Source organism: Oncorhynchus kisutch, linkage group LG5 (assembly GCF_002021735.2).
Source record: "Oncorhynchus kisutch isolate 150728-3 linkage group LG5, Okis_V2, whole genome shotgun sequence".
Taxonomy (NCBI): Eukaryota; Metazoa; Chordata; class Actinopteri; order Salmoniformes; family Salmonidae; genus Oncorhynchus; species Oncorhynchus kisutch.
Window position 1 is genome coordinate 54,875,186 of NC_034178.2, and position 11,158 is coordinate 54,886,343.

At 40.8% G+C, this 11,158-nt stretch overlaps 1 protein-coding gene across 1 annotated transcript; it reads left to right on the plus strand.

Annotated features, from left to right (window-relative positions):
• The first annotated feature begins 769 nt into the window (after positions 1–769).
• On the plus strand, positions 770–4,839 carry LOC109891278 (green-sensitive opsin). Its single transcript, XM_031825434.1, has 5 exons — positions 770–1,211; positions 1,629–1,797; positions 2,777–2,942; positions 3,118–3,357; positions 3,825–4,839. Exons 1-5 carry the CDS (start codon positions 848–850, stop codon positions 3,927–3,929), a joined length of 1,044 nt encoding a protein of 347 aa, XP_031681294.1. The 5' UTR covers positions 770–847; the 3' UTR covers positions 3,930–4,839.
• The last annotated feature ends 6,319 nt before the right edge of the window (positions 4,840–11,158 follow it).

The following is an 11,158-nucleotide window of genomic DNA, read 5'->3' on the forward strand; positions in this document are numbered from 1 at the left end:
TCTAGGTGATTCTGAGCAGACCAATTATCCAGATCTCTCTCATTAAAATCCCAGATCTCTCTCATTAAAACACACACACACACACACACACACACACACACACACACACACACACACACACACACACACACACACACACACACACACACACACACACACACACACACACACACACACACACACACACACACACACACACACACACACACACACACACACACACACACACACACACACAGAAACTTTTGACTGGTACTGTATATGTTTTGCAATAAGATCATCTAGGTGATTCTGAGCAGACCAATTATCCAGATCTCTCTCATTAAAATCCCAGATCTCTCTCATTAAAACACACACACACACACACACACACACACACACACACACACACACACACACACACACACACACACACACACACACACACACACACACACACACACACACACACACACACACACACACAGAACCCAAACTTACCAAATTGATCAGTTCAGTGATTGCCTAAATTCAAAACATCTGGTCTTTCATGTCAGATAAATCAATAGCATGAAATGCCTGCGGTACTCCAGGACCAGGGTTGCCTACCCTTGATCTAGGTGATTATGACAAGACCAATTATCCAATCACTCTCATTCAAATCCCACCGCCCGTCTCCCCACGTGCCCCCACCCCCTGCCTCCCTCTCCACGTGGTACTCTCCTTGATCACCAGTTGATCCCTGATGAGGCTGCTTAGAAGGGTATATAACCATACCCATAGAATCCCTGATAATAAAGGAGCCAGACACTAGACTGCAGCTAGAGCAGATTCTCCACTTTTCATCTCAACCACTCCCTGGTTAAAGATGCAGAACGGCACTGAAGGAAACAACTTCTACATCCCCATGTCCAACAGGACTGGACTTGTAAGAAGTCCCTTTGAATACCCTCAGTACTACTTGGCGGATCCATGGCAATTCTATCTGCTTGCTGTCTACATGTTTTTCCTGATCTGTTTTGGATTCCCCATCAACGGTCTGACCTTGTACGTCACAGCGACAAACAAGAAGCTCCAGCAACCCCTCAACTTCATTCTGGTCAACTTGGCTGCAGCTGGAATGATCATGGTAATGTTTGGATTCACCATCACCATTACATCTGCTGTCAATGGCTACTTCGTCTTTGGACCTATGGGCTGTGCCATCGAGGGTTTCATGGCTACACTTGGAGGTAAGAGAACATCTAGTCACATACACACACACCCCCCACCCACACACATACACACATAAGACAAATGTGTATTTTCTTACTAGCACTGACTTTCCTCATAACTAATGGATTAAGGGAAAATGTACATTCTATGACTGTGATATGTGGTTGTCTCACCTGGTCTCACTGGATAAAAGTCTCACCTGGTCTCACTGGATTTGTGTACTACAGACAAACTAGGTCAAATTATAGTTATTTTGTTGCTATATTTAGATCAACAATTTATGTCTGAACAAACCAACTGATATAAGCAACCAATCCTGGTCTAAGAAAATATGAATTGTTTGACATACACACATTGATGGAGATGCTGGAAGAAGTCTCAGCAACCAAATGGAAAACAAGTCATAACTGCTCACTTTCCTTGTCTCATTCTAGGTCAGGTTGCTCTGTGGTCTCTGGTGGTGCTGGCCATTGAGAGATACATTGTCGTCTGCAAGCCCATGGGCAGCTTCACATTCACTACCACCCACGCTGGTGCCGGATGTGCATTCACCTGGGTCATGGCAATGGCCTGTGCTGCCCCCCCATTGGTTGGCTGGTCTAGGTAACTCAAAACATTGATTAATAAGAGGTCTCACAGAGCTTTACATTGAAAGGGGTAACTCATCTTGCTCACCACAAATGGCAGTTGCTGGTTCTGGAATCGCAACTTCCACTTAAGTTTCACTTTGTCGTGCAGTGATTTCAATGGGAGACTAAGTGAAAATTTGAGATAAGTGGAAGTTAAGATTCACCCACAATGGATAGATCAATTACAAACAATGTTAAATACCCAGTCTGATTAGTTAATGCAAAACTGGATGAGAAGTAAATGATTGATATTGGTTTGGTACTGTTTGTACCCTGTAGAGAGGGCAGGCAAGCAATCTGCAGGTAATCTGCCGACCTTCCCCCACTTCAATAAACTGGGAGCGCTTGTTTAGTTCTCTACTACAGTACTGTACAGTAGCTCTTGTCAGTCTTTGCCTCTCAGTTCTCTCATTGTTGTTGCAATGGTATTCTTAAAACGTAACAGGCACAGTAAACTGACTACTTCCTCTTCCAAATAAGGTGAAAACTGTATTTGAAATAATTAATTATATTTACACCTGAATTTAAAATCGTTTCTGGTTCACCAAGATCCAATCATAGTGGCCAGGAATGTTTTGGAAAATATTGTGATCTGATCTGGTGAGATGGAGCGAGGTGAGGTGGAAGTAGGTGGAAGTAGTGTTTTTAGTAGTGAGTTTGTGTTTTTAGAATGATGACAATAGCCTCTCAACATTCTGCCCTTCAGGATTGGATTTGGCTCTGAGAAAGGGCAAAAACAATCTCATTGGATTATACTGCATAAGTATAGTTATACAGCATCTAAGTCAATGATCTGATTAATACATTTAATAAGTATACTAATTACAGTAATGGTCTTTCAGATGGGAGTTTACAACTCAAATACTTCATCAAGTGAATAACTGTGATAACCTTTTATAAATATTAAAGCAAAATATTTTAAAACAGGCTCATTTATTGTCTTTCCCACATAGATATATCCCAGAGGGTATGCAGTGCTCATGTGGACCTGATTACTACACCTTGGCCGAAGGCTTCAACAATGAATCATATGTGATCTACATGTTCACCTGCCACTTCTGTGTTCCTGTCGTCACCATCTTCTTCACGTACGGAAGCCTTGTCCTCACAGTCAAGGCGGTAAGGCGGTTAATTCTAGTACACTGCTCAGACAGACAGTTTGTCTATCCCTTTTTCCTAAACACAACAAATGAATCACTCGATATTCGGTGGTTGAATGTAGTTGAGATATACTGCCCATACTTTTTTTCAAGCAATTATCTGATTTCATGTGTGTTCCCTTGTTTGTTTTCAGGCTGCAGCTTCCCAGCAGGACTCAGCATCTACCCAGAAAGCTGAGAAGGAAGTGACACGTATGTGCTTCCTGATGGTTTGTGGTTTCCTGATTGCCTGGACCCCCTATGCCAGCTTTGCTGCCTGGATTTTCTTCAACAAAGGAGCTGCCTTTACAGCCACAGCCATGGCTATTCCAGCCTTCTTCTCAAAGAGCTCAGCCATCTTCAACCCAGTCATCTATGTGTTGATGAACAAACAGGTTGGTAACAAACACTGACTATACCAAACAACCCCCCACACACATGAAAATGTGAAAGTGTGAAAACCCCAGCAGCATTGCAGTTCTTGTCACAAACCGGTGCGCCTACTACCATAACCTATTCAAAGAAATGTAAATATTTTAACTTGCCCATTCACCCCGTAAATGGCACACACACAATCCATGTCTCAAATGTCTCACGGCTTAAAAATCCTTCTATAACCTGTCTCCTCCCCTTCAACTACATTAATTGAAGTAGATTTAACAAGTGACATCAAGAAGGGACCATAGCTTTCACCTGGTTTCACCTGGATAGTCTATGTCATGGAAAGAGCAGGTGTCTTTAATGTTTTGTATACAGTGTATGTTGATCTCTCTATTTTGTGCATCAATAAACAATGCTTCATGTTGGGAAAAGTGAAAAATGCTAAAAATCTATTTCTCTAATTATCCTTCTCTCTCTACAGTTTCGTAGCTGCATGTTGGCTGCTGTAGGAATTAGTTCAGGAGCTGAAGATGAGACCTCTGTTTCAGCAAGCAAGACAGAAGTGTCCTCTGTGGGCCCTGCATAACAACTTCCAAGGATTTATTTTTTACATGGACTGGCATATTTTCAATTAGGTGGATTTATTTTCTAATCAGAAGATGCCCTCTTACAGTACAGTCCTCAAAACACAAAACATTGCTTAATCAAACATAGCCCATTTTTATTGTGCAATATATGTTGTATTTCCTTAGACCACCGGAGCACAGGAGAACTTTCAAGTTGTGATTTTTCATTTTTTCGCCAGCAAGTTGAATCCTCAAGAGTTTTCATGACGAACCACTTGAAGGTTTTGTTTTAGCTCCGTAGCTTTGGGCACTCTTCAAAGTGAGACAAACAATTCCTCTCTGAGCAACACCTGCATTAATGAACAGCAATACCACTAAAAGGCAAGTCATGCTACTTTGACACAAAGTGGATTCTTGCCAAATATGGGTGGTTGCAGGTAGCATAGCAGTTAAGAGCATTGAGCCAGTACCTGAAGAGTCACTTGTCCGAATCCCTTAGCCAACTAGGTGAAAAATATGTCCGTGTGCCCTTGATTGAGCGACGCATTTAACCCTAATTGCTCCTGTCACTCTGGAGAAGAGCGCCTGCTAAATTACTAAAATATATATGTAATTACACTGCACACATCAAGGTGTCTCTACTCTTTCAAAAATATGCACTTGGTATATTGACTGTCATTTAAGAGGGTGACATACATACCAAATCATAGCTGAGGTGGAAAGATACCTATTGTGAATGGTTGAGCTTGGAATGACATACTGAACTACTTTCATACTTTGACGATGAAGGATTGAGATTTAATTGGTACAATGTGAGGCTACATACGTGTGGCTTTTGTTGGCCACTTGTATATTATCATTTGCTGAATACATTTTATAAATACTTCTTATGAAAATGTTATTCTAGATTAATAAATGCATGCATGAAAAGATTTCTGTGTCATTGAATGTTTTTGACTGGACTATGTACAAAAATATAATTATTCCTCTATGACAATTCATGTTTGATCACAGTTGGTCACATGTTAGGTGCTACCAAAAATATTAACATTTATACACAAGGTGCTACCAAAAATACTGAAATGTATACACAAGGTGCTACCAAAAAAAGTATTTGATATAGTACTAATTCCTCTTAATGGTCAGGTCTGTACAATTCTGTATCTATTCCCTGGCTATTTTTTCTCTACAGTTTCATACACCCTGACAACTTTGTTCTATGCCAAGAACTCAATGGGTGATAAGGGGGATTAATCTGTGTCAACAAGCAAGACAGGACTGTCTTCTCTGGGGCATGCACAGAGTCTTCTGTTGTCTTTTGGGACTCTGAATCCTCTCTGCAATCTATTTCCTCTTTCTAAGCTGCTCTTATGTGCCTGACAGTCGCTGTTGGTGTCAGATATCGGTGATTGATAGTGCTGACAGTGACACTAAGCTCTGTGTTTAACCTATAATGTCACCATGAATTTGCTCAATAAGTTAATGTATACACGGAAAGGCCATATTAAGATACAAAACACATCTAAGCACCACACTGTAACTGTGTATAAGAAGGTACACCTCAGCCAAGAAGCGTCTCCTTTTTTAATACTCCTCTCAGGGGTTGCTCAACAATTGTTTTTTTTAACTTGGTGGTAAGACATACAGTGCATTCGGAAAGTATTCAGACCCCTTGACTTTCTCCACATTTTGTTAGGTTACAGCCTTATTCTAAAATTGATCAATTCTACACACAATAGCCCATAATGACAAAGCAAAAACAGGTTTTTAGAAATGTTTGCTAATTTATATAAGAAAATGAAATACCACAATTACATACAGTGGGGCAAAAACGTATTTAGTCAGCCACCAATTGTGCAAGTTCTCCAACTTAAAAAGATGAGAGAGGCCTGTAATTTTCATCATAGGTACACTTCAACTATGACAGACAAAATGAGGGAAATAAAATCCTGAAAATCACATTGTAGGATTTTTAATGAATTTATTTGCAAATTATGGTGTTGAGCGTGAAATGCCCAGCAGCATTGCAGTTGTTGACACAAACCGGTGTGCTTGGCATCTACTACGAAACTCCATGCAAAGGCACTTACATGTTTTTGTCTTGCCCATTCACTGTCGGAATGGCACACATACACAATTTAATTGTATTTTTTTCATTTCACCTTAATTTAACCATGTCGGCCAGATGAGAACAAGTTCTCATTTACAACTGCGCCCTGGCCAAGATTAAGCAAAACAGTGTGACAATAACAACAACACAGAGTTACACATAAACAAACGTACAGTCAAATAACACAATAGAAAATCTATGTACATTGTGTGCAAATGTAGAAGAGTAGGGAGGTAAGGCAATAAATAGACCATATAGGCGAAATAATTACAATTTAGCATTAACACTGGAGTCGTAGATGTGCAGATGACGATGTGCAAGAAGATATACTGTGGTACAAAAGAGCAAGAGGATAAATCAAAATATGGGGATGAGGTAGTTGGGTGTGCTATTTACAGATTGTCTATGTACAGGTACAGTGATCAGTAAGCTGCTCTGACAGCTGATGCTTAAAGTTAGAAAGGGAGATATAAGACTCCAGCCTCAGTGATTTTTGCAGTTTGTTCCAGTCATTGGCAGCAGAGAACTGGAAGGAAAGGCGGCCAAAGGAAGTGTTGGCTTTGGGGATGACCAGTGAAATATACCTGCTGGAGCGCGTGCTACGGGTGGGTGTCGCTATGGTGACCAGTGAGCTAAGGCGGGGCTTTACCGAGCAAAGACTTATAGATGAACTGGAGCCAGTGGGTTTGGCAACAAATATGTAGTGAGGGCCAGCCAATGAGAGTCTGTCTGTTCCTTCCTAACCTGCTTTTGCAGCTGCGGTCTCTAACTCAACAGCCTGGAGGTATCACTTCTGTAGTGAATAAGAGTTCAAAGGTTCATACCATTCGCAACCAAAGCTCATGCTGATGGTGGCTTCGTTCTGTAGTTATTATCTAAACCCTTCTGACATAGGACCGTCACCCTCATATCCTCGGAACAGGAAGTTATGTTGTCGTCAAGGGCTTATATAGGAAGGGAGAAGAGGGCGTGTTTGAAAAGGGTTATAGCCCATTTCCCTTCACAGAGGCTGGCCACTGAGTGAGCAGCCCTAACTTATGAAAACCCACATCTCACATTTTAGAAGCTAAAATCACATTTCATCCCATCACAAATAATTTCATATTCAAACATTTAAATTGAACATCAATTCCATGAGAATCCGATAACTCTGATGTGTAGACTTTCCACTGTAGAGTTTATGTCATCTTATCATTGATGAGAATGTCTCAGATGACAGCCAAACTGACATCATATTCATTAAGTACCACAGAATATGTTCAATTTGTTCTGATTACCAGAATATAGTTCATTTCCCCCCACATTCTGATGTTCCCAGAATCTCTATGTTAACCAAGGTTTTTTGAAAAATGTAACCTCAGTAGGTTAGAGAGAGGAAAAAGGGGGAAGAGATATTTATGACTGTCATAAACCTATCTCCTAGGCCAACGTCATGACAACGGTGTCCAAAGAAGGGCCAGATGTATACAGAATGGTGTAGTCTGCGTAGAGGTGGATCAGAGAATCACCAGCAGCAAGAGAGTCATCATTGATGTATACAGAGAAAAGAGTCAGCCCGAGAAATGAACCCTGTGGCACCCCCATAGAGACTGCCAGAGGTCCGGACAACAGGCCCTCCGATTTGACACACTGAACTCTATCTGAGAAGTAGTTGGTGAACCAGACGAGGCAGTCATTTGAGAAACCAAGGCTATTGAGTCTGCCGATAAGAATGCGGTTTTTGACAGAGTCGAAAGCCTTGGCCAGGTCAATGAAGACGGCTGCACAATACTGTCTTTTATCAATGGCGGTTATGATATTGTTTAGGACCTTGAGCGTGGCTGAGGTACATCCATGACCAGCTTGGAAACCAGATTGCTTAGTGGAGAAGGTACATTGGGATTCTAAATGGTCGGTAAAAAATGAGAAATGAGAGATGCTTATTGAAATTATTGATTTATTTATCGGGGGTGACAGTGTTTCCTAGCCTCAGTGCAGTGGGCAGCTGGGAGAAGGTGCAAATTTCTGTTTGAGGTGCAAATTCTGCTTGAAAAAGCTAGCCTTAGCCTTCCTAACTGACTGAGTATATTGGTTCCTGACTTCCCTGAAAAGTTGCATATGGCGGGGGCTAATCGATGCTAATGCAGAACGCCACAGGATGTTTTTGTGCCGGTCAAGTGCAGTCAAGTCTGGGGTGGACCAAGGGCTATATCTGTTCTTAGTTCTACATGTATTTGAATGTAGCATGCTTAATTAACTTCTTGGTGACAGGGGGCAGTATTTTCACATCCGGATGAAATGCACGCCCAAATTCAACTGCCTGCTACTCATTCCCAAAAGATAAGATATGCTTATTAGTAGATTTCGATAAAAAACACTCATAAGTTTCTAAAACTGTATGAATCATGTCTGTGAGTATAACATAACTTATTTAGCAGGCGAAACCCCGAGGACAAACCATTCAGATTGTTTTGTTTGTTGTTGAGGTCACTCTCTTTTCAATGAGTTTTCATTGGAAATCCAGATTTCTAAGGGACCTTCTTTCAGTTTCTACCGCTTCCACTGGATGTCACCAGTCTTTAGAAATTCATTTGTGTAATGAAGAAGTAGCCCTGTTCAGAACGAGGGTCACGTGTAGTGTACTGTTAGATAGAGGCGCATGACCAGAAAGCTAGCTACAGTTTTTTTCCTCCTGTATTGAACACAGATCATCCCGTCTTAAATTGTATCGATTATTTACGTTTAAAAAATACTTTAAATTGTATTACAAAAGTAGTTTGAAATGTTTTGGCAAAGTTTACAGGTAACCTTTGAGATATTTTGTAGTCACGTTGCACATGTTGGAACGGGTGTTTTTCTGGATCAAAAGCGCCAAATAAATTGACATTTTGGATATATATCAACGGAATTAATCTAACAAAAGGACCATTTCTGATGTTTATGGGACATATTGGAGTGCCAACAAAAGAAGCTCGTCAAAGGTAAGGCATGAATTATATTTTTATTTCTGCGTTTTGTGTTGAAATATGCTTTTTTTTCCCTCTTTGTTCACGGAGGTGCTGTCCTCAAATAATAGCACCGTTTGCTTTTGCCAGAAAGCCTTTTTGAAATATGACAATTTTACAGTAATTTATTTGAATTTGGCGCTCTGCATTTTCCCTGGCTTTTGGCCAGGTGGGCGTCCCACATATCCCAGAGTGGTTTTTAAGATGGCGAGGAAAGCACTTTTAAAGAGCAACCAGGCATCCTCTACTGATGGGATGAGGTCAATATCGTTCCAGGATACCCGGGCCAGGTTGATTAGAAAGGCCTGCTCGCTGAAGTGTTTTAGGGAGTGTTTGACAGTGATTACGCACGCAGGCAACGCAGGCAATGTGGCAGTGAACACTGAGATTCTGGTTGAACAAAGCAGAGGTGTATTTAGAGGGCAAGTTGGTCAGGAAGATATCTAAGAGTGTGCCCATGATTACGGATTTAGGGTTGTACCTGGTAGGTTTCTTAAAGATTTGTGTGAGATTGAGAGCATCTAGCTTAGATTGTAGGACGGCCGGGGTGTCTCAATTGTCTCAAGGCTTAAAAACCTGTCTTTGAGCCGTCTCCTCCCCTTCATCTACATTGATTGAAGTGGACAACAAGTGACATCAATGAGGGATCATAGCTTATACCTGGATTCACCTGGTCAGTGTATGTCATGGAAAGAATATGTGTTCTTTGTGTACTCAGTGTACATTTATAACTGTCACTTTAGTGTTAGTTTCCTTCAATTTGTAGTCTACATTTTGCATAATTTCATTCCGTTTACCTTTCTTCAGTCATGTCCTTGTAGTTGTTCTTGAGGGTCACTAGCAATAGTGGATCATATTATGCTAACATGGGATCATTATGGAACAAGTAGCAATTTAAATCTGGAGCCTGGCACACACTTCACAACAACTGGACCATTTCCGTACAGTTCCATGATTAGTGATGATTAGGGAAGACTTTTTGACTATTGTTCAACCCCTATTCTAAAAATGTTCCCAACTTCCAAAATTGTATGGATTTAACTTGAGTATGACAACTTTCAGGATGAATGAAACCACGGTATCCTTTATTCATCAATATATATTTTATAGGCTATCCAAACCTGTTTTTTATGATTCGTACCTATATTCCTAACCCCAAAATATGTCTAAATGATCTACAACATCAGAATATCTTTAATCTACCAGTTGGCGCTGAAACAGACGAACATGCATATACACTATTTAGATGGCTTTCTTCCATTAATCCCTATATTCTGAACCCGTGGTCTTGATGTATCTGTTGACAAAAATTATAATTAAATGTAAACTGTATATAAATGTCACGCCCTGGTCTTAGTATTTTTGTGTTTATATATTTATTTGGTCAGGCCAGGGTGTGACATGGGGTTATTTTGTGGCTGAGTAGGGGTGTCTAGCATAGTCTATGGCTGCCTGAAGCAGTTCTCAATCAGAGTCAGGTGATTCTCGTTGTCTCTGATTGGGAACCATATTTAGGTAGCCTGGGTTTCACTGTGTGTTTTGTGGGTGATTGTTCCTGTCTCAGTGTGTATGTATTCACCAGATAGGCTGTATAGGTTTTGAGTTCCGTTTCTTGTTTTTGTATTTGTCGTGTTTATTTCATTCATTAAACATGTATCGAACTAACCACGCTGCGTTTTGGTCCGACTCTCCTTCGACGGAAGAAAGCCGTAACAATAAAGGGATGAGAAAATCTGTTGGCCAGCAAGTGGGAGGGTTTTCAGCGGTTTAATTAAATGTATTCAGTGCTCGCAAGGGAACCACACCTGCAAAGACTGTTATGCACATGCATAAGGTAAATCTGAATATCAACTAATGAGAATTGTATAGGAAAGATGTACATTTACCAAGTCTCAATCGGCCCATAGTGGAACTACTCTGATGGTTCTGTTGTCACGCCCTGACCATAGTTTGCTTTGTATGTTTTGTTTGGTCAGGGTGTGATCTGAGTGGGCATTCTATGTTATATGTCTAGTTTGTCTGTTTCTGTGTTTGGCCTGATATGGTTCTCAATAAGAGGCAGGTGTTAGTCATTGTCTCTGATTGGGAACCATATTTAGGTAGCCTGTTTTGTCGTTGTGGGTTATTGTCTATGTTATGTTGCATGTTAGCTCAG